Source organism: Diceros bicornis, chromosome 19, assembly GCF_020826845.1.
Source record: "Diceros bicornis minor isolate mBicDic1 chromosome 19, mDicBic1.mat.cur, whole genome shotgun sequence".
NCBI classification, from domain to species: Eukaryota; Metazoa; Chordata; class Mammalia; order Perissodactyla; family Rhinocerotidae; genus Diceros; species Diceros bicornis.
The window spans coordinates 32,263,312-32,291,309 of NC_080758.1; the positions used below are offsets into that span (position 1 = coordinate 32,263,312).

At 41.1% G+C, this 27,998-nt stretch overlaps 1 protein-coding gene and 1 pseudogene across 1 annotated transcript; both read left to right on the forward strand.

Moving 5' to 3' along the window:
- Positions 1-16,841, forward strand: LOC131418208 (pantothenate kinase 2, mitochondrial-like; annotated as a pseudogene).
- Positions 959-27,433, forward strand: LOC131418637 (pantothenate kinase 2, mitochondrial). Its single transcript, XM_058563139.1, has 6 exons — positions 959-1,014; positions 16,796-17,049; positions 18,128-18,304; positions 21,359-21,482; positions 23,054-23,179; positions 26,346-27,433. The coding sequence occupies exons 3-6, from the start codon at positions 18,201-18,203 to the stop codon at positions 26,394-26,396; spliced, it is 405 nt and encodes a 134-aa protein (XP_058419122.1). The 5' UTR covers positions 959-1,014; positions 16,796-17,049; positions 18,128-18,200; the 3' UTR covers positions 26,397-27,433.
- Positions 27,434-27,998: the final 565 nt, after the last annotated feature.

Sequence of the window (27,998 nt, forward strand, 5' to 3'; positions counted from 1 at the left end):
ATGGAGACCAACCTCAGGCCTTTTATTCCTTCTGGTACCGGGAACATTTCTCCAACGCAGGCAGAATGGAGGGGGCTTAGCCCAAACACGCCAGTGGCAGTGCCAGGGGAGGGGGCGGTGGTCAAAAATAGCGCGGAGGGGCTGGCGGCCTTGACGGCAGCGGAGGAACCAGGCCGTCAAAGGCTAAGGTCACCCGCTGTTCAAGCCCATCCGTCTGCCAAAGACTGGCGGCCAGACGCTGCGAGGGCACTGCTGGCCTGGACGAGGGCGCGAGTTGGGGGAGGACCGGTCGCAGCAGCGGCACGGCACTCGAGGGCGCGCGGCGGCGTCCCAGGAGAGTTCTGGGACTCGGGGGGCCGACCTGTCCATCCGGGCAGGCAGGTGCGGTGGGAGGAGTGGCGCGGGCCCCTCCACCCACGCGTCCATTAGGCGGCACCGCCATCACTCTCTCCTCAGCACCACCGCCTTCTCTTTCTCGGCCGAGCCAGGATCCCCTCCCCCCTCCGCCCCGCCCCGGGGGCCTCTCATTGGACCTAGGCGCGGTCGCTCCATCTCGATTCAGGGAGCTGATTGGGCACGAGGCCTTCGGGCCGCCCCCAGCCTGCTTGGATTGGCTTGCTGCGCGTTGGCGCAACGGAAGAGGCGGCCGGCCGAGGGTGCGCTTCTGCTCCGGCTGGACGGCCGCGGAGGAGGCGACGAGGGGTCCGGCGCTGGGGGCCTGGCTCGGGCGGCAGCGGTGGCTGCTGCGGATGGGAGCCGGACGGCTCGGCGCGCCCATGGAGTACCACGGCAGGGCCGCCGCCACCTCCGACTCGCCGGCCGGGGAGCCGGCGCCCGGGGGGCCCGATGGGCGGCGGCAGGAGCCGCTGCGGCGCCGAGCGAGCAGCGCGTCGGCGCCCGCCGTCGGGGCCTCGGCCTCGGCGGACGGCGTAAGGCGGGAGCGGCCCGGCTCATACGGCGGCGCTACCTCAGTCTCCCGCCAGCGCGTCGAAAGCCTCAAGAAGAAGCGGCCTCGTAAGTGCCCAGCGGGGCGCCCGAGCGGGTCGCCCTGCCCCCTTCCGGCTGGGCCGCCGTTTTTCCCGCGCGCCCGCGCAGGGACAGTGCCCTCGCACGGTGGTCCCAGGTTGGTGCGTGGGCTGACACCCAGCTGGAGGCCTCGGGTCCAAAAGCGGGGGCCCCCCGCCCGGCCCCCTCGCGCAGTGGTCCCCGCTTGCGGGTTGTCGGAGTGGAGGGCCTTTCCCCCGGACCCTTCCTCCCTCTTCTTAGCTCCTTGGGCATTCTTTGCCCGAGAGCCACAGGATTTTATCTTTGAGAGGCCTTCTTTTGACTCATTTCCATCGCCCCTCCTTCCCTCTTCCCAAATCCTTTGAATCCCCAGTGTCTGTTTCCCGTGGGTTTCCAAAGAGCTGCTCTCCAAGACGTTAAATCCATTCTCTCTGCAGATTTCGGGCTTGCTGGAAGATGGTTAACTGCCCCCTGAGTTGCTGCAGGCCTAAAACTGGATTCCGTGTTGTGTGCACTAAGCCTTGGCTGCTTTTCTTCTCGTGAGAATGCGGGTCATCTCTCACCCAGATATCTCCTCTGTTTTCTTTCCATCTATTTGCTGATACTCACGATTCAGAACTGTAGCATTCTGGGCATTAAGGCGTTTTCTTTTGAGGGAACCTCGCCTAGGGAGTTGCATACGCTCTTTCCAGAGATTCGGTTTCCCCATTTTATCATCAGGTTTCTTTTTCTGCGTTGTGTTCTAGTCCAAATAGTTGCTCCCCTTTACAGGTCTTCAGTACATGTCTTCAGTTCACGTCCTCTGTCTAGCAGCCATTGCTGCCGTTGCGAGTGTCGATTCGCGATACTCTAATGGGAGCTTTACAATATCGTGACATTTTACATATGGTTAGACTTTGTTTTCTTGTTGCCAAATTCCTATTTCAGGAAATCAGCTTGTTTTAAATGCAGATCGTGAGAGGGAGAGAGAGTGTGTGAGGTCTTTATTGGATAGTTTTGTATCTTAGCCCAACCACCTAGTTGCTGTAGCCTTACCTTCTGTGATTTGGATGATTAAATATTAAATGTAGCCCTGTTTTGCTATGAAAAGTTTGGGAGTTTTCAATTCTTTTGTTTTTTCCTGTCTTCTTGAAAGAGATTTGGAAAACAGATTATCCGCTCTCCACCTATACCATTTTTAGAACCAGTTATCTGATTTGTGTTTCATTTGAGAAGCATCTGATGTTTAAGCAGTGCAAAACATTTGTTCCTTTGTGGTTTTGTACTCCATTAGAGGTGGATGTAAATTTCAGAGATTCGGCAAATAAGAATTGCAGCCATATAGTCAGCTGTTTGTGGCCATTGGCCACAAAGATTCTAAATAAGTATTGTAGTTTGGGTGTTTGCACCAGACAGGCACTCTTTAAAAATTTTTTTTTTAATTTTTAAATTGTTTTTTTCAGCTAGTCTTTTAAGAGCTTTAATAACTCATTAGCCCTCACAACTCTGAGGTAGGTGGTGGTATTCCATTTTACAGGTGGGAAAATTGGGGCGCAGTTGCCCAGTGTCAAATGGCTAGTGAGCGATGGAATAGAAATGTAAGCTCAGGAGTTCTAGCTTCACAGCCTCTGCTCTTAAGCACTATGCCTTATTGGGTTGTTTATGTTCTATTAGCTATTTCTTCCTTGCTCTAAGACCAAGCATAGTCATTATCTTTTGTGTTCAAGGCTCTCTTGAGGTGAAAATTTCTAGCTAATGAGGAAGTACTTCCAAATTTTGAGCATAAAAATGACCTTGAGAGTTAAAAATGCAGATTCTCTGGGTCCAATTCTCTATTTTTTGAATCGGAATCTGGAGAGGGTTCTAAGCAGCTGCATTTTTAACAAGCTCCTCATATCATTCAGATACAGATGACTCCGAGACCACTCGGAAAAACACTGGTTTAGACTATATGGGAGGTGATAGTGGCATATAAGGTGGTTTTGAAACGTCTTTTAAGGAACTAAGACAAATATTCATGTTGTAGGATTTATTTTTTTTTTGTTTTGGTGTCTGATATTTGTCATGGTCCCCTTCGTTGCTTTCTCTGACTGACTGATAAATCATGAAAAGCCATTTCTCAGGTATTGAGACCTGCTAAAGAAATAAACAAGGTATTGTTCTTCCTTTCATTTGCTTTTCTGTACTATCCAGGGCGCACCTGTTAGATGGAGAGGCAGCATCTTGACTGCTAAACCCTCTAAGAATATACTTTGGTTTTAACTTTGAGAGGATTCAATAAAGACTAAATCTCTTGATACTTACTGTGGGGAGAGTTGGGTATGGGGTGGTGCCACTTTTCTTTTGAGGTTAGAAAACCTTATTCTGACATTATGACACTACTTGTCTAAAGGTAGGAGACTAGTTGTCATTTGAAACTAGAAGGAAATATTCAGTTTATCTTAGGAATTCTTGTGGGCCCTGGTTATAGTCGTCTTCTGCCACATGTTCGCTAGAGCAGTGTGATTCTCAAACCTGTCCCCATGTCAGACTTAATGCATCACGGTCATTAGGGATGAAGCTAGGCATGTGTGTGTCTGAGAAGTTCTTCAAAAGTTTTAGATTAGGTGGAGTATGCCTCATAGGACTAGAGAAATACCAAAGATTGGTTTTTTTTTTAACGTAAATTTTTTTTTTTTTTTGTGAGGAAGATCAGCCCTGAGCTAACATCCATGCTAATCCTCCTCTTTTTGCTGAGGAAGACCAGCTCTGAGCTAACATCTATTGCCAATCCTCCTCCTCTTTTTTTTTTTTTTCCCTTTTTCTCCCCAAAGCCCCAGTAGATAGCTGTATGTCATAGTTGCACATCCTTCTAGTTGTTGTATGTGGGACGCGGCCTCAGCATGGCCAGAGAAGCAGTGTGTCGGTGCGCGCCCGGGATCCAAACCCGGGCCGCCAGGAGCAGAGTGCGCACTTAACCGCTAAGCCACTGGGCCGGCCCCCGAAGATTGGTTTAAATGATGGAAACAAAGATGCTAATGATGGTAACATAGTGCTTACTTCTTTGTGTTAGCCACTATGCCAAATATTTTATAAACATCTCATTTAAGTCTCACAATTACCCTGTGAGGCAGGTGTTTTTTACCCCCAGTTTCCAGATGAGGAAGCAGACTCAGTGAAATTGTCCCTTTGTCCAAGGGCGTATAGTAAGTTTGTAATGGAGCTGTGTTTTGATTCTAGGTGTCTGACTTTAGACCCCGTGTTCTTGACTTTCCCCATTCTACAGTGGGGGAAGGTACGTGCAGTGTAATCCAGAGTACTGGTTCTCACATGGAATCACTTAGAAGCTTAAAAAAAAAACCCTCAGGTCTGCACAGTGGTCTTAGGAACATGCATCTTTTAATTTTTTTTTTGGTGAGGCAGATTGTTCCTGAGCTAATATCTGTTGCCAATCCTCCTCTTTTTGCTTGAGGAAGAGTGGCCCTGAGCTAATGTCTGTGCCAATCTTCCTCTATTTTGTATGTGGGACGCTGCCACAGCATGGGTTGATGAGCGGTGTGTACGTCCACGCCCGGGATCTGAACCTGTGAACCCCGGGCTGCTGAAGCAGAGCACGTGAACTTAGCCTCTATGCCACTGGGCTGGCCCCAGCATCTTTTAACGTTTAAAAATTTTTTGAAGCATAATTACATGCAGTAAAATGTATATTTTTGACAAATGAATACATGCATGTAACAAGAGAACATACATTTTAATCAAGGGCCCCAGATGTGCAGCAGTTGCGCAGGAGATGTGGGAACCCTGGGGTCAGAGTGCTCCATGGCATGTGGAGGACAAGCTGGATCTTTGAAGGTGACTCCCAGGCGTATTGTAGCATGTGAGGGAGATCTTCAGGACAAGCTGATTTTGGACTCATGCCAATCATGGAATACCCTTAACCTCCTTTAGTCTAGAAAATAAATTGTAGCTTGACAGTCCTAACCTAGAAAATGGATTGCTTTTCCTTGGCTTTTTGGGGAGCATCAGTGTTAGCGGAACGGAACTGGTGCTGGGGCCCTGGGAGACTGCTCTGTATCAGATGCAGTGTTTCACGTCTTCCCTTGCGGAATTGGGAAGGGCTGCCCACTAGGAGCTCAGGAAACAAGTTAGATTTCTGTTATACCCCATTCTTGAGAGACAGCATGGGAGAGTATGCTTTTTAACCTATTGTTTTATCAACTTTAAATCTAAATGAAATCAGAGTAAACGTGGCCCCTCTTCTTGTATGTATAACAAATATAAAGCATTAAGCAGGGCCTAAAAATAGTCCAATTATGCAGCTGTGTAAAATGGTACAGTATGTTATTTTATAGGACAATGTATGAATCATGAATTTAGATAATATGATTATTCAGTGTTGGTATCCCTGCCCTCTGTTTATCTGGGGGGACCATAAGCAAGAAGCGATGTATGCTATTAAAAATATTTTGCTTAAACACGTGTTAAAAGGAGAGATAAGGAACAAGATAATAGACTGTAGGCTGTTGGAGAGGACCTTATCAGGCAGTGAAAAGAATAGCTGTTTTGGTTGGTCATTTAAAAGAGCAGCGCGGGGCCAGCCCGGTGGCGCAAGTGGTTAAGTGCGCATGCTCCTGTTAAGTGTGTGCTCCACTGCGGCGGCCTGGGGTTGGCAGGTTCGGATCCTGGGTGCGCACCAACACAGCGCTTGTCAAGCCATGCTGTGGCGGTGTCCCATATAAAGTAGAGGAAGATGGGCATGGATGTTAGCCCAGGGCCAGTCTTTCTCAGTAAAAAAAGAGGAGGATTGGCAGATGTTAGCACAGGGCTGATCTCCTCACACACACAAAAAATAAAAAATAAAAGAGCAGTGATGTTCCTTGGGGTTAAATTTATAACCTAGTGAGCATTTTTCAGGTTCATAACTTGGGGTATCTTTATCTTCAGGCATTGTTCTTTCTCAATTTATGTCAGCAAGACTGAGTAGGATGTAAAAACCGTTTCTAAATACAATATTGTATCACTTAATGACAAGGATACATCCTGAGAAATGGGTTGTTAGGCACTTTCGTCATTGTGTGAACATCATAGGGTGTACTTAGACAAACCTAGATGGGATGGCCTATTACACACCTAGGCTCTATGGTACTAATCTTATGGGACCACCATATATGCGGTCCATTATTGACTGAAACATTATGCGGTGCATGACTGTAATGGCTTAAAATTTGCTTTCTAAAAGTGAAAGCCATCTTGCAGTTATTTAGTAGTCTATTAGGTTTTAGATATGTTTATATTTCCTGAATGTAGAATTTATTATTGAGTTTGCTGCTTTTATAATATATAGTATTTTATAAGTATCTAGTCCCTGAGTTAAAACTATTTTGGGAGTAAGAATAATTATTATTAAGGTATATCTTTTAATGTGAGGCCAAGGATTGCTGCCTAGACCAGCCTAGGGATTTGGGTTTGTAATATCTTAACCACATGTGGTCTGGTAAAGATGTAGTTCATAATGTTGGAAAATTGAGCACACTCTTATAAACCATATATTTCCCATTGGAATGTTTTTCAGTTGTTGAGACCTATTATGAGAAAGACATTGAGCTAAAGATGATTTTACATAAATAATCTGTGAGGGAGAGTTTAACTTCTTTGTAGAAATATGTCCTAAGTCAAGTATAGATTGTCTAGACTGAGTACCTTGGAGGTCTTAATATCAGGTAATATGCTAAGGGCTGCAAACAGACTAAAATACCTGAAAATTAATGGAAGGACTTACTAATTAGAAGTGATAAATAGGTGTTCTTTTGGTGCGATATGAGGAATGTGATGGTATAGCAAAAGTTCCTTTTTCCATGACTTGCCACCAGAAACATACAGTGTTTTGAATAAGAATTGGAAGGCTTATTCCAGTATTCATTGTATTATAGTGTATAGGGAAGTCTCACAGTCAGTGCTAGGAATCTAAGCCCATTTGGATAGGCTAAATGTTAGCCTAAGAGTGGAGAAATAACAGAATTGTATGGCCTGAGACAATTCCCTTAGCCATTATCAGAGAGCATGCATCTGATGTACCTCCCATGCCTCTCATTGCCTCCCAATTCTTGGATACATAAATGCTTGGATCAGTAGTATAGAGAAAAATCCAGAAACCATTAAAGGCTATAACAGGGATATGAACTGAGCTACTCTCTTTGCTTAAGGCTCTTTATTTTTCCTTATATATTGTTGATCCTCTTTATTTACTTAACAAGTATGAATTTTACTAAACTGCTTTTTAATTTTATTTTCTCATTAACCCAAGAATATGTGTTCTATGCTCTTAGGTTTGTATAGATACTTGTTAAAAGATACTTGTTAAAGGATTTAGGAAATCTGGGTTTGAGTCTCACCTCTTCCTTTTCTTGGCTGTGATCGTGGGCTCTTTTGCCCTTCAATTTCTTAATCTGTAAAATGGGATGATTACAGTACTTACCTTATATGGTTATTGTAAACGTTAAATAAGCTCATGCAGTAAAGTGCCTGATATAGTGCTTGGCTGTTAATAGATGGTCATTTAAAACATAATAGCCATATACTAATGTTTCAGTTTTTTAATCTAAGGAAAAGGGAGTAAGGCTTAATTTGCATTAAGCATTACAAAATCATCCATTGGTCTTAGATATGTCCAGATCTTCAGATTCCAGTCCTCTTGATGTGATATGTTTGTTGGTAGACTGCTGTGTCTCTTCTTTGCTATTCACAAGGTTGGCATCATCCTAAAGTTGTTGGTCAAAGAATGGTGCTACTAGTAGGAAAATAGGAATTGAATCTCCTTGCTTTAGTCATATCCAGGACTGTTGCTTTCTTAAGAGTGGAGAAATTTTTAGTTTCTTCTAGATGCCAGGGACAGACTTTTTGTGAATCGTGCCAGGTTAGGTTAGGTGGTCACTGGGAATGGAACTTCTGTTGGTGTAAAAACATCAGGATGGACCCTAGGACTGAGGTGGAACGGTTGCTGGGGAGTCAACCACAGTGTTCTCTTCACAATTGCGTTGACATTGTTAGATTAATTTGGGGAGAACTGACATTTTAATAATATTTAGTTTTCCTTCCTGGAACAGGATACATTTTCCCACTGCCATGTCTTTCAGTACACTATTTTAATAGCAATCATACATATTTAGTATTAGATTTATTTCTAAATATTTTATGGCTTTTGTTATACATGACATTTTTTTCATGTCATTTTCTTGTTGGGTTTTGCTTATTATATAGGAAAAGCTATTGGTATTTGTATGTTCTTGGTCTCCAAATACTTAAAAAATTTTTTTAATAGTTCTGTTGGTTTAATTGATTGTCTTAATTTTTATTTTTTGGACTCTATTGAGATAACCATGATTTTTTTTCTCCTTCAGTTTACTAATATAAGCAAGCTTCATTAATTGGAATTTGTAATGTGAAAACCATCCTTGCATTCCTGAGAAGACTCTCTCTTGGCCATGGTGTGTTACTCTTACTGCACAACTGGATTGTATTGTTTAATAATAATTTAATGTTTTTGTATTTGTGTTGTGAGAGACTTCTAGTTTTGATATCAGGTTAGAATGACTTGGGAATCTTGCTAGATTTTTCTGTGTCCTGGAAGCTCTTAAAGGTTTGCCTGGAAACCATTAGGGCCTAGTGCTTTTTTGTTGTTGTTTGGGTGGTAGCTCTTTGACCCTTTTCAAAAACTTTTCAGTGCTTTTGATTTCTGTGTTTTCTACCTCATTTTGAGCCACTTTTTGCACTCTATTTTTTCTAGCTAATCCTCTGTTTAGTATACATTTTAAACTTATAAAGTTGTATATTGGCTTATTTGTACAGTCTCTGGTTATATGGTTATATATTCTTTCATCTTCTTTGATTTTTTTTTTTTTTTTTGGTCCTTAAAAGCCATATTTTCTCTTTTTCTTGGATACACTTACCAGAAACTCATCTGTTTTAGTGGGTGTTTCAAAGCCTGATTTTATTGATCAGCTCTACTGTGGCTTTGTTCAGAATGATGATGTTTTTCTAATTTCATTTACATTTTGCTTTCATCTTTAATAACTTACTTCTGCTTATTTTGAGTCTGTTTTATTCTTTTTCTAGTATTTCAAATTGTATGAGACATTTCCTTTTATTCAGGCTTTCTTTTTGAATACATTTGGTAAATATTTTAGGCTAGAAGTTTCCATTTGAGTGCCACCTTGTCAGCACTTACATAAGTCAGCTGCTTACATTTAAGCGGTGTATCAGTCTCCAGTGAGGTTTTTTTTTTTTTAATTTTATTTATTTATTTTTTTCTCCCAAAGCCCCAGTAGATAGTTGTATGTCATAGCTGCACATCCTTCTAGTTGCTGTATGTGGGACGCAGCCTCAGCATGGCTGGAGAAGCAGTGCGTCGGTGCGCACCCGGGATCCGAACCCTGGGCTGCCAGCAGCGGAGCGCGCGCACTTAACCACTAAGCCACGGGGCCGGCCCTCCTATTGGTTTTGATGTGTAGTGTTCTTATTGTCATTCATTTAAAAATAAATTTTGTTTTGATTTCCTCTTTAATCTCAGAGTTAATAGAAGTGCGTTTAAAAATTTCCAGGTGGATAGATGTATTTCTTTGTGTCTGTTGGATTAATTTCTAATTTTGAGGTATTGTAGAAAGTAAGTGTGGTTTGCTTTTGTTTGTTGGAATTTGAGGTTCTTGAAGTGAGTGTGGTTAATTTTTGTGAAGGTTTATGGGTATTTGAAAGGAAAGTGTATTTGGTTTTTCGATACAAAGTTATTTGTCTTTAATAGATCCACCTTATTAGCTGTGATATTCAAATCATCCGTATACCTTTATTTTGTGTGTGTGTGTGTGTGTACAAATTTCTGAGACCTGTGTCATTTCAGGCTGATTTGTAGATTTGTCAGTTTTTCCTTGTTTTTAGTATTTTTTTAAGCATGTGGCAGGATCATATAAATTATACTTTTTAATGCATCCAATAATTTCTTTTTGTCCCCTTTTAATGCTTTTTGTTTGTTTGAATTCTGTTTAGTCTGCTAGTATTGTATTTCCTTTCTGTTAACATTTGCTTGATACAGTAGAGTAGCGTTGTCCAGGCATTTATTTTGCTTAACCAAATTCAACTATATAAATGTGGCAAATCAATTAAATAAATGGTGCCAGTGATTCTCCCCACCAATTTGGTTGGTGAATATATATAATTGCAAGTAAGTGTGGGTATGAGAGTTGTGAATCTTATTTCCTTGATAGATCACTGTTTGGAGGGGCACCTCTCATAGTATGAGCATGATAACCCTATTAAATGCAATGCTGGTTTTGAAGCACGAGGTTTGACTTTTGGTGTACTGTGATTCCTAAATGTAAGTCAGCTGCTTACATTTAAGTGGTATATCAGTCTCCAGTGAGGTGCTTGAGACTTGGATATGAGTACTTTTGACTGAATGCCATTTTCCTCTTAAAGCAGGCAACTCTTCCTTATGATGGGACTCCTTTGTGGGTGTTTTACCATTTATTTACCTTCAATCTACTGTATTATCTTGTTTTAGATGTATCTTTTTGTATAAGCATATAGTTGAATTTCCTCTTCAATCTGGAAGAGAAATTTGACCTGTTTGTGATTACTGATATGTTTGCATTCATTCCTGTCATTTTTTGTTTTGTATTCACCATACTTTTTTTCTTCTTTGTTTTTGAACTGATTTTTTTCCCCCTAATTGTTTGAAGGTCATGTGTTCATTTTCTCTTCTTCTGGAGTTACGGGTAAATTTTTAACACATTTAAACCATCACTTCTTTATTCTTGTTTAGGATTAATCAGAATCTGTATCTTCCTTTCCCCAACAAGACAAAGTGCTGCTTGCTTTCACTTCCTCTCCTTTCTCTTCCCACTTTGACTTCCTATGTTGAAATCATGTAAGTATTTTAGTTCCAAATTGCTTATTTTTCTGAAAGTCAGCATATATGGCTTCTTTTACTTATCATTGTTTCTTATAGCTTGTATCTTCTTGGATCCTTTTTAAATTATATTGGAGTGTGTCTACTTATTTCGGAGAAGGTCTTAGAGTAGTAAACGTTAAGCTGTTTCATGTGTGAAAATTTCTTTCTTTTGCATTCCCACTTGAAAGCTGATTTGGCTGAATATGAATTTCAAAATCTTTTTCCTTATAACTTTGAAGCCAGTGCTCCATTGTCTTCTAGCATCTGTGTTGCTGATAAAAAGTCTAATTTTACTTTTATATGATTTATGTATCTTTGTAGGAATTCACTTTTTTTCTTTGAAGTTTTTAGGATTTCCTGAAATTTCTATAGGATGGGTGTGTCTCCCCTTTCTCCACTAATTGATTGTTTAACACTTAGTGGGTCTTTCAACCCAGTGATTCATGTCCTCTGTCCCCCATCTCCCCCAGAAGATTTCTAGAACTCACATAAGATAGAATATGGGACTTTCTGGTTCTATATTCTGTATATCTACTTTTTCTTCATACTCAAGAGGCATTTTGGGAGAATTCTCAGTTTTGTTTTCCATTTTTTTTTTCTGTGCCCATTTTGTTGTTAAATGTATCTGTTGAACTTTATTTTGGAAATCAGTTTTTCTCTTTTTTTCTGTTATAAAAGTGTCTTTATTGAGATATAATTTACATACAATAAACTACATCCTTTTAAAGTATACAATTCCATGCATTTTCACAGATACATACACCCATGAAGCTCCCCCCTCACCCCCAACAATCAAGATTTGAGTTACCACAGAAAGTTTTCTCCTGCCCCTGTACAATCCTTCCCTCCCCCAACCTATGATCTGTGTTCTATCAGATGCAAAATGATTAGCTTGCGTTTTCTAGAGTTTCAAATAAAAGGAATGTTTTGTAGTGTTTTGTGTAGGATTGCTGTTCTCTTGTCAGTGGATGCAGTGTCGGTTTACCTGTCTGTGAGGATGAATTGTAGGGGAGAGATGGCATATATGGCCAGATGTAGGGGCTCCCTATTTCTTCTGGGTAATGGCAGCTAGCTGGGTGCCATCCTGATCCTTGGGCTCAAGTGCCTTGCTCAGTGAAGACTTTGCCTCTGTGGGGGTGGAGGTGGGATGTGGTTCTTAGTAGACGGAAGTGGCTGGCCTGTCTAGTTGCACCAAATGTATTTCCCCACAGGTCACCCATGACTGCAACAGAGCCTGCTCCCGGTTCCCTATGGCAGTCACCCCTATCGACAGCTTGGATAGAGCACCCCTGGGCTCCCTCCACCTTCGTAGCTGCTCCCAGTTTTTATAGCATTCCTCTTTTGAGGGTTCTGGACAGTTACTGCCTTCATCAACCTGGTTTTGCTGATAGTATCACTTCATGTTTCTCAGAATTATTTTAGAAAATAATGTATCAATAAATCTATAGTTATTTTTAGGATTTAAGGTGGGAGGGGATAGCATGTATATCTGTGCAGTCCATCTTGACCCAATCTCCTGAAACCATTTTTTGGGAAGGATTTTTGGGGGATAGATATTTTGAAACATCTGTTCCATTGAAGTCCATTGAAACTTTTTTTAGGACTTCAGGTTTTGAGAGAAATTGACCACTGGAGCTTAGATGTTACATAGGGTTGGGAATTTCTTCTACTCCTAGTTTGAGTACTAAGCCAGAGCTCTGAAAATTCTCAGCATTTCTTTTTTAAGCCAAATAGAAAGGATGAAGATTTTCATTGTCAATTTTTTTTTCAGAGTTGAGGTTCATAGGTAGTCATTTTGTTGTTTTTTAATATTTGGTACTGTAGTTTGGGCTATATAAGAGGGTTGGGTTGGCTCAATATTCTGATATTTTTCTTTTAGAACTTTGTAATTTTTTTTTTTTTTGGTGAGGAAGATTGGCCCTAAGCTAACATCTGTTGCCAGTCCTCTTCTTTATGCTTGAGGAATATTGTCCCTGAGCTAACATCTGTGCCAGTCTTTCTCTAGTCTGTATGTGGGTCGCCACCACAGCATGGCTTGTTGAGTGGTATAGGTCTGTGCCGGGGATCTGAACCTGCAAACCCTGGGCTGCCTAAGCGGAGTGCACCGAACTTAACCACTACACCACCGGGCCAGCCCTGTAATTTTTTTTTTTTAAAGATGTGCTTCCAAATCAGACAATTATATTTCTTCTCCCAGAAACTTTTTTGTTTATATAGTCCTTGGAAACTTCAGGGTATGAAATAAGTTGCTAATCTAGTAAGTGTAAATTTAGTTTTCAGAAAAAAACTGTTTCTGTTTTTTCTTCCCCATTTAGTTTTTCCATGGTTTGGCTTGGATATTGGTGGAACTCTTGTCAAGCTGGTTTATTTTGAACCCAAAGACATCACTGCTGAAGAAGAAGAGGAAGAAGTGGAAAGTCTTAAAAGCATTCGGAAGTACCTGACCTCCAATGTGGCTTATGGGTCCACGGGTATTCGGGACGTGCACCTGGAGCTGAAGGACCTGACTCTGTGTGGACGCAAAGGCAATCTGCACTTTATACGCTTTCCCACCCATGACATGCCTGCTTTTATTCAAATGGGCAGAGATAAAAACTTCTCGAGTCTCCACACTGTCTTTTGTGCCACTGGAGGTGGAGCGTACAAATTTGAGCAGGATTTTCTCACAGTATGCATTTTTTAGCTTATATACAATATATGGTAATCTGATTGTTAAAAATAGTACCAACAGCAAATGGTGGAATCATTTCCATCTCTAATGGAATTTGCATTTTCTTGAGTCAAATTAAGATTAAATATAAATTAGTGATAGTTAGGAGTTAGCTGTTGAGAGATTTGTAGTTTACTTTTTGCCCACTTCAGATGAGTTTATGAGAATCAGAACCACTAAAAGCATAGCATTTTGTTGTTCTTTGAGTATGAAAAAATGGTGAATCTGTGATAAGCAGAGTAAGGAACTACCTATGGGGAACAACATGGTTAAATATATATATTTTTTTAATTTTTATTTATTTTTTTCCCCCAAAGCTCCAGTAGATAGTTGTATGTCATAGTTGCACATCCTTCTAGTTGCTGTATGTGGGACATGGCCTCAGCATGGCCGGAGAAGCGGTGTGTCGGTGCGTGCCCAGAATCCGAACCCCGGGCCGCCAGCAGCTGAGCGCGCACACTTAACTGCTAAGCCATGGGGCCGGCCCAACATCGTTAAATCTTGAACAATGAGATTGAAAAATAATTTTTAAAAGTTAGTGTCATTTATGTCATAAAATTGTTTCTCATTTCGTCTACCACATAATTTCTCTTGTCCTCCTCAGTTGTTTCTTGGCAAGTTTACTAATTAAAAAAAACAGGGAACTCTGGTCCAAAGCAGAGGTTTTTCAGGCCTCAGTTTTAGTTGGAGATGGTTGACAGCAGAGGCTCCTCTCCCCAAGTGCCTTCTGATGTGTTCTGTGCTGCACACTTGTTAACAGTCTCTGGGTCGTGTCTGGACACTAGGAGTGCCAGTGGGCACTTGATTTTGTTTTCATTCAGGGAACACTGCAAGGCCTTGAGGCTAGGTCCTTTGAGGGTGGATGTGGGGATAGGTGTGAGAGTTGACAAGAGAATTTTCTAGGTCTCTCACCTTAGGGTGCAATATAGATTTAAAATATCTTCTGTGACCATGTTTTTAATGCCACCAATGAGCATATTATTCCAAAGATTCTGCCTTTGCCTATGTTAGTCTGCATCTCCCCCTCCATGTGTCATTGTAAGGTTTGTGACATTGTCCTCTTTCTTTGTCCTCAGTCTCTTTTCTTCCATAACTGACCATAATCATAATGTAGAATTGACATGAATTTTTAAACAAGGTTTTATAGTCTATGCTTGGATTTCTCTTGGTCGTTGGTTTTCAGTGGTTTCTTTTCCTATGAGTAAAGGGGAAGGTAGGAGGAGAGAAGGTTCCCCTCTTCTGTGGGAGCCTCGTAGTGGACTCTGGATCATAACTGAGAAGTAAAAGAGAAAACCTCTCTATTTCCAGGACCTTGTATGGATGAGATGCCCTTTGGAACATATTTGAAAACCATTCAGGCTGTTACCAGAGGTTCACTGTTGTGTAGTAATCCAAGGAGAGGGTGCTAAGTGGATTTTGGACCTTAGGAGTTGGTTCTTAGGCTGTTGGGGTTTCTCATTTGTATGCACCAGTGCTGTCCTTGAAAATTGGATGAAACTGAAATGCCTATCAAATGCTGTTTGTGCATTAGGAGTGACTAATATTTAATAAACCCCAGTGAGGTATTTTTAAAAATACTGAGTTCACGCTGTCTTTTTTTTAATGTGAATCAGATTTCCTCATATTATATTGAGTTTGCTTGTTGGTGCAAAGTCTACATTCTGAGTAACTTGAATTAGTGAAATTACCTGTACGTTCAGTCATCTAACTATATCAGCTAGGCTGGGATTCGTTAGGAATAATAGCACAGCAGGACACTTGAGGATAACGTGAATTATGGGAAGGATAAAAGGAGATATTGGTGTGACATACAATGGCAGAAAACTGCTTGGATTCCAATAGGCCACCAGTGTGAAATGATTTGGCTTAGAAGTGAAAATGCTGGCACTTGAGATTCAAGTGTCAGGAAGTCGGTATTGAATTCATCTTGGCAGGGAGGGTATGAGCAGGTGAAATAAGGGCAGTGATGAACACTTCAAGGGCTTGGGTTTGATCAGAGGAGTAACTTAATATTCTTAATTAGAGATTAATTAAGGATTAAGATGAAGTTACCTATTAACTTCTGTCTCTGCTGTGGATCAGAATAAATAGAGTGTAAATGTAATCAAACAGGAATTGAATTAAAGGGGGAGAACTTGCAGGGTTAAATTCGATGTAAACAGAAGTAGGTGCTTTAGGGGGTTGACGCATCTTTACATTTGTCACATATATTGAGTATATATGCTTATAAACATTCAGATGGCCTAGAAGTTTATAGAGTAAAACATGTAAGTTTATATCATCGCTCCAAAGTCACTGCTGTTAAAAGTTTATGTATCTTTTTAGTTTTTCTATGCATGACTGTGTATGACATATACATGCATGACTGTGTATGACATATACATGTGCTTATAAACATGGTTTTAAAAATAGGCAAATTAGATCACATTGCATAAAATGTTTCTCAGCTTCCTTTTTTGACTAAAATATGTCTTGGTGTTCTCCTACTTCAATGCTGAATTGAATGAAGATCCTCTTTGTTCTTAATTACTATACAGTGTTCCATAATGTGAATAATAATTTAATCATTCCTTTATTAATTATTTAAATGGAATTAAGTTGATGATAATGTTTTAAATTTTGATACTGCTAAAATTGCCCCCTTCTTCAGAGGCTGTAACCAGTTTAGATAGTGGAAAATCTTACCTTCTAATGAGACACTTTCAGCCCTTTGGCTTCAGGTATTTAAGAATGAAGTGTGGCCTACTTTGATACTGCTCCATAGCCTTGAAAATGGTCTTCTGGAAGGCAGATGTCAGAGTCCTTGTGGCTCCTGCCATGTGTCACCAGGTGCTTGGATTTCTTGGAGTCTGCTTTTTGACAGGGCTGTGACCTCAGCTGTGCTCCTGCCTCGTGGTCCCTGTGAGCAGACATGGTGTTTTCTGCTTGGGTTTGTGGCACATTTCTCCAGCTGCTGCAGTGGTTTGTAGGTGGAGTGTATTTGGGTCTGTGGGAGCAGGAGTCTGTCTTGTCAGTCCATCCCGGTGTTTGTTGTCCCCAGATCTGTTCTGTAAAGCGTGCACAAAAACACATCGTGAGCACTTCTATGGTTTGTTTAATGTAGAGGGGATGCCTTATTAAATGAAGTTTTTGTTTCTGTTTGGCTTGTTGAAAAGTCTGAATACATTTTTATTTCATTACAGATAGGTGATCTTCAGCTTTGCAAACTTGATGAACTAGATTGCTTAGTAAAAGGAATTCTGTACATTGACTCAGTTGGATTCAATGGACGGTCACAATGCTATTACTTTGAAAACCCTGCTGATTCCGAAAAATGTCAGAAGTTACCATTTGATTTGAAAAATCCATACCCTCTGCTTCTGGTGAACATTGGCTCTGGGGTTAGCATCTTAGCAGTATATTCCAAAGATAATTACAAGCGGGTCACGGGTACCAGGTAGGTCTTTTATATAAACGTCATAGTTTATTCTTGATACCGTAATGGGTTAAAACTGAGTTTTCAGGTATTGTATCTAAGTACACCTTCAAAAACCTGCTAAAATTATGTGGAAGATATAAATTTTTTCTGGGATTATGCAGACAGATGTTTTTTCTCTTTGAAAATTCTGATTTCATGGCCTACTTTTCTTTAATCTCTATTGCTCAAGATTTCATTACCGTAGTTTCATTCATCAGATTCATTGAGTCCATAGTCCCTGCCCTCAGATAGTGTATGGTGTGCATATACCATAAGGTAACCAAAGCTGCTAGGTAGCATCTATAAGGAGAAGGCAAGGCGAGATCCCACCTTTGAAATCGGCCTAGATTTTGTACTACACACACACACAGACACACACACACACAGACACACACACACACGGCAAGGGGATGGTCTAGAAGTCAAGATACTGAGCAACAGAAAAGTGATGGGGGGAGGGTAGTCTGAAGGAAGGAGTAGGTGGCAGATGAGAATGAATATGTTTCAGTTTAAGGATCAGAGATCACTAGGAAAAACATGGACCTGGGGATTGGGATAAACAAGTTTTCTAACAGGTATGAGTTAAAGAATGAGAGAAGTAATTTTAGGGGAGAGAACACATTAATGGAGGAGTACTGGTGGGGTTGGGGGCTGATGAGCCAGGGTGACAAGGTGCTTGGACGAGGCTGACTCTGGGCATGCACTTGGAGAGAGAAAGGGAGGAGATGCCAGCATGGCCCTGAATGTGGTGGGCTGATCTGTCCCTGAGGCTCCTTGTACTCAGCAGATGACCAAACTGCACTGGGACATGGGTGGGGAGGTGGGCCCTGTGTTTTGCCACTTTGCTTGTTGGCTCACGTGAATACGTATCTCTAAGGTGTCTGTTAGGCACCCTGTTTTTATCTTTTCACATACTTGTCCTACTAGTGGCATCTGCATGGTTGGGTTTGGGCTAGAGTGGATTGATACATGAACGTGGTTTTGAGTTCATAAATATTACCTTCCTATTCTTATTTTTAAAAAGTGTTTAATACTATGTTGTTTTTTTTTTAATCAGTCTTGGAGGAGGAACTTTTTTTGGTCTCTGCTGTCTTCTTACTGGCTGTACCACTTTTGAAGAAGCTCTTGAAATGGCGTCTCGTGGAGATAGCACCAAAGTGGATAAACTAGTGCGAGACATTTATGGAGGGGACTATGAGAGGTTTGGACTGCCAGGCTGGGCTGTGGCTTCGAGGTAAGGGGGCATTTGTGTTCTCAGAAACACAGGAATAAAATATAAAATATTGGGTATATCTTTTTCCTTTTAAACAGCTTTAAAGTCACCTGTTTAAAGTGTACAATATAATAGCTTCTAGTATATTTACAGAATCGTGCAGCCATCACCATGATCTACTTTCAAAATGTTTTCATCATCTCAGAAAGAAACTTTCTATTGGTTAGCTGTTATTCCCCATTCCCCCACCCCCAGTCCCTGGTAAACACTAATCTATTTTCTGTCTCTGTAGATTTGCCTATTCTGGACAGTTCACGTAAACGGTATCATACAATATGTGATTTTTGTGACTGGCTTCTTTCACTTAACATAATGTTTTCAAGGTTCATCCATGTTGTAGCATGAATCAGTACTTTGTTTTTTTGTGCGTGTGTGAGAGGAAGATTGGCCCTGAGCTAACATCCATGCCCATCCTCCTCTATTTTTTGTATATGGAATGCCGCCATGGCATGGCCTAATGAGCGGTGCGTTGGTCTGCACCTGGGACTTGAACCTGTGAACCTCGGGCCGCTGAAGCAGAACACGTGAACCTAACCACTACGCCACCGGGCTGGCCCCAGTACTTTGTTCTTTTTTATTGCTGAATAATATTCAGCTGTATGATTTTATTTATTTTTTCCCCCAAAGCCCCAGTAGATAGTTGTATGTCATAGCTGCACTTTCTTCTAGTTGCTGTATGTGGGACGCGGCCTCAGCATGGCTGGAGAAGCAGTGGCTCTGTGCGCGCCCAGGATCCAAACCCGGGCGGCCAGCAGGGGAGTGCGTGCACTTAACCGCTAAGCCACGGGGCCAGCCCTCAGCTGTATGGATATACAACATTTTATTTATTTATCAGTTGGTAAAAATTGTGAACCAAAAATTCAACTTTTTGGTTATTATGAATAATGCTGCTACGAACATTCATGTACAAGTCTTTGTGTGGACATATGTTTTTAATTCTCTTGGGTATATACCTAGGAGTAGAATTGCTGGATCACATGGTAACTCTGTTTTAATCTTTTGAGGAACTACCAGACTGTTTTTCAAAGTGGCTGTACCATTTAACAATCCCACCAATGATATATAAGGGTTTAAATTTCTTCACATCCTTGCCAGTACCTGTTATTATCTGTCTTTTTGATTTTAACTGCCTTAATAGGTGTGCAGTGATCTTATTGTGGTTTTGATTTGCATTTCCCTGATGACTAATGATGTGTTGAACGTCTTTTTGTGTACTTATTGGTTTTTATCTATCTTCTTTGGACAAATGCTGTTCAGGTCTTTTGCTCATTTTTTAGTTGAATTGTCTTTTTATTATTGAGTTGTAGGAATTTTTATATGTTCTGGATACAAGTCCTTTCAGATATATAATTTGCAAATATTTTCTCCTACTCTCTTGGTTGTCTTTTCACTTTCTTGATGGTGTCCTTTGCAGCATAGAAACTTGAAATTTTGATGAAGTCCATCGTATCTATCTTCTCTTGCATCACTTGTGCTTTTGGTGTCACGTAGAAGAAATCACTGTCTAACCTAAGATCATGAAGATTTACTTCTGTATTTTTTTCTAAGAGTTTTATAGTTTTAGCTCTTATATTTAGGTCTATGATCCATTTTGAGTTAATTTTTGTATATGGTGTGAGATAGAGGTCCAAATTCATTCTTTTGCATATGGATATACAGTTGTCCCAGCACCATTTGTTGAATAGACTGTTCTTTCCCCATTGGATTCTCTTGGCCTTTTGTTGAAAATCAATTGATCATAAATGTATGGGTTTACTTTTGTACTCTCAATTCTGTTCCATTGATTTAAATGTTTATCATTATGTCAACCACACTGCCTTGATTACTGTAGCTTTGTACTAAGTTTTGAAATTGGGAAGTGTGAACTTCCAGCTTGTTCTTCTTCAAGATTGTTTTGGCTAGTCTGGGTGCCTTGACTTTCCATGTGAATTTTAGGATAAAGCTTGTCAATATCTGCAAAAAAAGGCAGCTGAGATTTCGGTAGAGATTGTGTTGAATATGGAGATCATCTTGGGGAGTATTGCATCTTAACAGTATTAAGTCTTCTGATTCAAGAGGATGGAATATCTTCCCATTGATTTAGATCTTTGCTTTCTTTCACCAATGTTTGTAGTTTTCAGTGTACAAGTGTTATACTTTTGTTAAATACATCCCTAAGCATTTTATTCTCTTTGATGCTATTGTAAATGGAATTATTTTCTTAATTTCATTTTCAGATTGTTTGGAAAAACAATTGATTTTTGTGTATTGGGGCACGTGGTTTGTTTGTTTGTTTGTTTGTTTTGGTGAGGAAGATTGTCCCTGAGCTAATATCAGGTCACATGGTTTTTAATAATAGAAAAGGCACTCATATGTACATGCTTGTTTACTAACTGTACACACTTTTGTAAATGCTGTAGATTTTATTTTCTGTGTTTACAGCATTTGCTCATTGGTAATCACTTCCTTTTCTGATTGATTGGGTTTGTGTTCTGGTCATGGTTATTAATGTAGCATTTCTGCTGGTCAGGTACTTTGAAATAAATACGATCTTCTAGGGAAATCTGGAACTCTTAAGTAGTCTACTTGAGGACTCAGCTGTTTGCACTTTGCTTTGCTCCTATACAGCAGTTTACCAGATGTGAAAGTGACCATTCAGCTGAGTGGAACAGCTGTGCAGTGGGGATGATGTGCTAATAGAGGTGTCTTCCAGGAACTTGCCCTGGTTACAGAAAGATCAATGGTGCCTTACAGCGGATCTGATGAGATCCTAACTGAATGTTCAAACTATCTGGTATCAAAGCTAGATTTCATTGGAAATCACAGAGGAAACCATTTACTTATCCAGAGCTTGCGAGTTCTCTTTGAAGCTGCATTTCTTTCTCTTTGAGCAGATGCTCTGTTATTTTGTAATACAAAGTTTGAAGATTTGTACAGCGCGGCCCTAAAAGGTCACTTTTATCTTAGTAAAGTAACATTCAAGTTCTCTTGGGCTATATTGCCTTTGGTTAAGCAACCTTTTTTTTTCCATCACAGCTTTGGGAACATGATGAGCAAGGAGAAGCGAGAGGCTGTCAGTAAAGAGGACCTTGCCAGAGCAACTTTGATCACCATCACCAACAACATTGGCTCAATAGCAAGAATGTGTGCCCTTAATGAAGTAAGGGGACATGAATTTCTTGAGTGGCTCTGAGGAAAATACAGAACTTACTAAGTGGGCCCCACCTTATGTACAATGTCTATCTTCTCCAAACAGTGCCTAAATGTAGTCATGTGTGATAGAGTTTTTTTCATTGGCGAAGTTAAAACTCTTCACATGTGGATTAATCTTACTGAAGATAAACACGGCTATTATCTAGAAGTAGAGGAGAAGGTAGAGGAAGGTAGGAAGGTAGCCAGTGTTCCAGATGATGGGACTGTTGGGTGGTGGTGATGGATAGCAATCCTCTAGACTCCACGCTCATCATTGGGCTCTCCAGTCCCTGGGAAGGAATCCAGAGGAAGTCATTGAAGCTGGGAGAAGACTGAGTGGAACGAGGAGTGCCGCCTGCACCCCCTCCACCGCAGCAGAGCTGTGTCTTCGTGCTTTCAGCTTCTTTACAGTGCTGCCTTGTAGCATTCAGGTCAAGCAGCATTGTACAGGGCTATGAAAGAACCAAGAATGGCCTCCCTTGGGCATCCAGTTGGTGCAGCTTTATAGCTTGTCCCCATTTACACATTTTTGTTTAAAATTATTCTTCTAAATAGATGATATAGGCATGTGGCTTAAAAATGAAACCTCAAAAGGTACAAAAGGATTGTCTCATTTTTAATTAAAAGGATACTGTATCAGCATCAGTAATTTAAAAAAAGTCTTCATTTGAATATGTTAACACTACTGTTTTCTTTATTGCATGTTCCCTTTCCTGTGCTTATATATTTTAAGATTTTAGTTGGTGTATGTACCATTTTATGTTTTTACTTAAACACTGAATTTCATGGCTGTATATTTGATTTCTTTTCATATCATAAGTCATTCACATAGAGCTGGGCATTTGGTTGCTTGCCAATGATAGCTCTGTGGTAAAGCATTTTTAAGCGTGAAGCTGTTCCTTGGTTGAATTTTATTCTTGATAAGGACTTAGGAGTGAGATTTCTCATCTAAAGAATATGACTGTGCTTATGAATCTTGACTGGTATTGATTAGTATTGCCAAGATGCTTTGCACAAGGGCTGCGCCAATTTAGATCATGTTTAACAATGACTGAATAGGTCAGTTTTACCACAACTTGACTAATTTTGGGGGTAGAATTTCAGTTAGTTGTTTTGCTAACTTTACTAGGTCTAAAATTTTACTTCTTTGATCACTGGTGAGGTTGAATTTTCTTTTGGTGATATTTCTTGTATAATTTGCCTGTTTCTGTCACTTCCAATTTGGTCTTACTATTTTTTTTACTTATCTGTATAAAACTTATTTAATAGTAGTTATTGTTTGTCATATTTAATACAAATGTTTTTCCTAATCTGTTTTCTTCTGTGACATTTTCTGGCATGCTTTGAAGTGGGTCCAGAGTTGTCTGGGCATCAAATTTACGTAGCCCTGGATCAACTGGATTAAATGTAAATACTTTTTTTTTGATCAGCAGTCAACTTGCTGCTAAAAACTGTGCACATGGTGTTCTGTTTGGGGTAGTTTTTACGAGAGGACAGAAATTAAGATGAAAACTAATTGCCTTTTTTTGATGTGCTCAGAACATTAACCAGGTGATATTTGTTGGAAATTTCTTGAGAATTAATACGATCGCCATGCGGCTTTTGGCATATGCTTTGGATTATTGGTCCAAGGGACAATTGAAAGCACTTTTTTCGGAACATGAGGTAAGCAGATTTCTTGTGATATGTTACATACATAAAAAGGGCATGCAGTTCACACTGTTTGGAACTTGAAGTAGAGGTGAAATGGGCTGCAGTACTTCTTATTTATTTTTGTAATTGTATGGTATAGGATTTAACATTGATTGTAATGTTCAAAAGGTATTTCTTACTTGATTTAATGCAAGGTAGATTTTTGGTTAATTATGAGCTTCAGCAATTTTAAAGAAAAAAGTCTTGATGAACAGTTGTATTTCTGATGCCATATTCTTTTCTGAACCATCCTTTATTTTTCCCATTGTGCTTTGTAAATGCACTTACTCTGGGTTCTGCTTTTTTCACTTTTTGATGTCAGTTTTTATGTATTGATATAGTTCATTTAAGATGTATGTTCTAAAAATAAATAGATCCGTAAAAAACATTCCAGGACTAGAACCACACTATCACAAGAACTTAACACGTAGACAGGCTAGAAATGACAAAATGGAAAAGAATCTTTGAATTGCTCAACCTGATATCCTGTTTTGGAAAGTGCCTTTCTGTTTTTCCAGTTTGGGGAAAGAATAGAACCAGAGTTATGGAAGGGCCTCTCTCTTTCTTCCTTGGTTGTGAGGCAGTTGAACTATTTCAAGTGTTGTTGGATTTTAGATAGTGTTATCATGAACGTTTTTCAGAGTTGTATTTGCATACTTACTTTAACAGTGTTTATATTGACAGAATTGACAGAAATCAAAGTAGGATTCGAAGTACTATAAGTGGAGATTGCTTTTTTCTTTAAAATTGCAGTAAGTTTTTCCTTTTAAGTTGCTTAAGTTCATAGTTAAAACCTGAAGTGCACAAATTCCCTATATCCAAAAGCTTAAAGTTTGTCATCTTTTTTTTTTGACTTCTAATGTTATTAGTAAATCAGCACCAAATTATCAAGTTTCTTATACCTTCTATATACGTCTTGTTTTTTGTGATCTTTGATCTTTTATTTTGCTTTATATTAGAATAAAAAGAAACTTTGTGTAATGTTGTATTTTAGTATAACTTTCTTCCTTCTCCTACCTCTTGTTGAACCTTTTCCTAGGCAGAACATGGAGGTCAATTTCTTAGGCTAACTTTTTTTTTTAACTTCTATCTTCATATCATAACAGTTATAATATGAACCCTTTATGAAATTTTGTTTTTACAGTTTGCTGTTCTTTTTTTTTGGTGAGGAAGATTGGCCCTGAGCTAACATCTGTTGTCACTCTTCCTCTTTTTGCTTGAGGAAGATGTCCCTGAGCTAACATCTGTGCCAGTCTTCCTCTACTTTGTATATGGCTTGGCTTACGAGTGGTGTGTAGGTCTGCACCTGGGATCCAAACTCATGAACCCTGGGCCACCGAAGCAGAGTGCACAAACTTAACCACTATACCACAGGCCCAGCCCCCCATTTTGCCATTCTTATTGCCCGCTGAGTTCATTCTCCTCTCTGGTTAGCATTGCTGGTCCATTTGCCTCTGTTTTCTGTTTGCCTTCAGGCCTCTGACTCTAGCGTTGATTTCTGCATTTGTGGAATTTTGATTATTTTAGGCCAAATCTTGAAACCTTCTCCTGCCCTCACACTGAAGTCAATTTAGCTAATGTTGTGAAAGCTTTGTGTAGATTCTTCTCAAGCCTTTCTTTTTCAAGCCTTTCTCTTTCGTCCTTTACTGTTCTCTGCTAGCACTTTGTAGCTTGTAACAACCTATATCTTGTACCTAATAGTAGGTTCTGGGTCTCCAGTGGAATTCAATATAATGGTTAACTTTATCTCTTCCTTTTTTGTTGTTAAAAAAACATAGAAAACCACATAAAATGTATAGCTATTAAAAAATAACACCCTTAAGTCTGTCCTGGCTGTGACTGGAGATTCCTGAGCGTTGCTGAGTGTTCCTCAGCTGTGTCCCTCTTACAGTTTCTGGCCTCCTCTCATAACACAGATCCTTGTGGCTGCCCTTTTTTTAAAACTAAGAAATAAAGTAAAAGGTCAGGCTTCAGCCTCTCTGTTGTGTGGCCACATGTTTCTTGGAGAAGGTTTTCTTGGGAAATAGACTGGACCTTAGTTATATATTTCAGAGACTTTTAGTGCATTCTTCTGAATCCACAAGCAAGTCTTTTAGGATCTTCCCACATTCTTTTCTTAGTCATTTCTCTCTTTCTTAAAGTACTTAACCATCCAGTCTCATCCTTCAGAGACTGATGGATTCTGTATCACTGTAAGATTCTCCTCAGATTCCTGCTGGTGATCTCTCTCTGCCACTGTGTGTGTTGTCTCATTTTCTTTTATATTTAACCTTTTTTTTTTTTTGGTTTGGTTTTGGGTTATCATGTCTTGGTTCTTGGTTGTATTTGACCTTGACTGCTTACTTAAGGAGATGGTCTGCATTGTCCTCCTTCAGCTGCTGCTTCTCTGTCTCGTGCCTCTGCTGGTGCTGCCCTAACTGCCACCCTGTGCCAGCTCCAGACATCCAGTTACTTCCTGGGTGCGGCTACTCGGCTGCCTGGGGCACCTCAGCCTTGCACATCCTGTATGGAAGCCCCCTCCTTGCTCTCCACATCTCTTGTTCCTATGTCCCTCTTCTCAGGGGTGGTATCACTAGACTTGGGAAAGGGACCTAAACCTTCTTGTGGCCTTCATCCCCTTCCGCAGGTGAATCTTCAATCCATGCCACCCCCTTCTTACTCTCCCTTCCACCCCCACCCCAGTCAGGACCTCATCCTTGTGACCTGCCCACTCCTTCCCTTCTGCTTCGTTGCACTTCATGTCCCATCGTCCCTTTATTCCTTAGTTGTCTGGAAATGCTCCAGGCCTCTGCTGGTTCTCACCTTGTCATTCCCCAGGAGACGGTCCAGGTACCGTCCCTTAGCAGAGGTAACTGAGCTGTTGTGGGCCTCATAGCACGTGTAGCTCCGGCTGCAGGTTTTCGTCTGACAGGCCAGACAAAGTCTTGTTGTCTTATTGTCCCTGCAACCCTTCTCTCCAGTCTGGGAGCTCTTCGGAGCTTCTCTGCTTCCAGGCTGGCTTTGGGCTCAGCAAAATAGGTGCTCAGGAAATGGGTATTAGGAATTAAGGGCAGTGTTGGCTTTAACACTACTAATCATATTTATGGTAATTTAAATAATTCTAAGGAAAATTGCTCTTATTTTTAATTTTTTCTTTCAGGGTTATTTTGGAGCCGTTGGAGCACTCCTTGAGCTGTTGAAGATCCCCTGATCATTACCTGGGGAGGGTTCCTGGAACCTTACACAATGCGATCTGTGGACTTTTGTTTTTTAAGAGACTTATTCAGTTTTATAATTGTGTGCTACCCAAATCAAAGCAAGAAAGGACAAGTGTATTTTTCTAAGTCATCAAGATAAACCCTTAAAGATTCAATCTAAACTAGTAACCAGTAAGGAAAGATGCGTATAAAAAAAGTGACCATGTCCGTGGCAGTGAGGGTTTGCTGTATTTTACTGCTCTTCAGTGTAGCTTTGTTAACCTTGCTGTGTAGTTTTGAAATTCAGCGTCACTCACTGGAGCCGCTTTAGGGGAGCTGTTCTCTGTTCAGCTGACTGTGGTTTTGTGTCCTGCTGAACTTGCTAAATGTAAGGCAAGCTGCTGTGTGTTATAATCTGATGACAGTTTTGTCACTATGGCCTTGGCAATCATCTGTGCATTAACTCTGGTGTGCATTTAGCCTTTGTGTAAACCTTTTGAAAAACATGTTTTATTTCAAGGTTCTGGAAACTTAATTGGGCAGGTTAATTCTGTACCTGTAACTTTGACAATTAAGCAGCTTTTGGAAGGGCAGTTCCAGGTTACTTTACACTGTAAATCCTGGGAAGGTCTGTGGAAAGACAGGACTTCTCCCCTGGGCAGAATTTCCTTGGGTAGTGGGGAGTTTGTTGACCTGATGGAAGTAAGCTGGTACAAAAAGCACAACCTGGAAGACTAAAACCAGACAAAAAGGGCTGCTAGAATGGACATCTTTTCAGGGAGCCACGGAGAATCTGGTTATACTTTCAGGCTAGTAGAAAGTGAGCAATCGAGGTGTCTATTGATTACCTCGTGGGGAGCAGGGCGGGGTTCTCTCGCCTTCCTCTCCCACTTCCAGTCTTCGTACCTCTGAAACTCCCTGGCCTGCTGGCTTAAAAGGCTGCTTGAGGATAGAGACAGGTTTCTAGACGAACTCTTGGTAGAGATGGACTTTGAACCTTTTCTTTCTGCTGTGCAGAATAACTTGAAAAAACTTTCCCCTTGGAGATAGAGCAACGTTTGTGTGTGTCTTTGTGTATTATTTGGTGCCTGCGTTGCTGGTGAAGGCAATCAAGGGTCTGTGTAACGCAGCCTTTGAACTAGAAGGAAACCCCAAGGCTCTTCCAGCCTCTTCGCGCCCCTCGCCTTTAGGCGAGGCAAGGAGACGGGCCTTGGAGGGATGGTTCCAAGGGACGGTTCCAAGGGACGCAAGGGCGCAGGAGGGCGGGGCTGGGTCGCCGAGGGAGGACGGGCTCGGCCGGCGCGATCCTCCCAGGTCGGCTCTGCTCTCTCAGCGCCTGCCGTGCCGGCCGCCCGCGTTGGGGCAGCAGAGGCGCGTGCCGCGGCGGCGGGGGAGGGGAGCCAAAGAGGCCGAGGGCGGCTTCCTGTGGGGGAGGGAGCGGCCGTTTCCCAAGGGCGGCCGTCTGCGCGCACGTGCCTCGGCACCTGTGGGCTGTGGGTTCTGCTGGCCTAGTGCAGGCCGCAGAGCTGAAAGGACGCCGCGGGGATGGGAATTACGGCCCTTGGACGGTGGCCGTTGTTTCTTCCGCTGCCGTCGCCCTTCGTGGCCGTCACGGG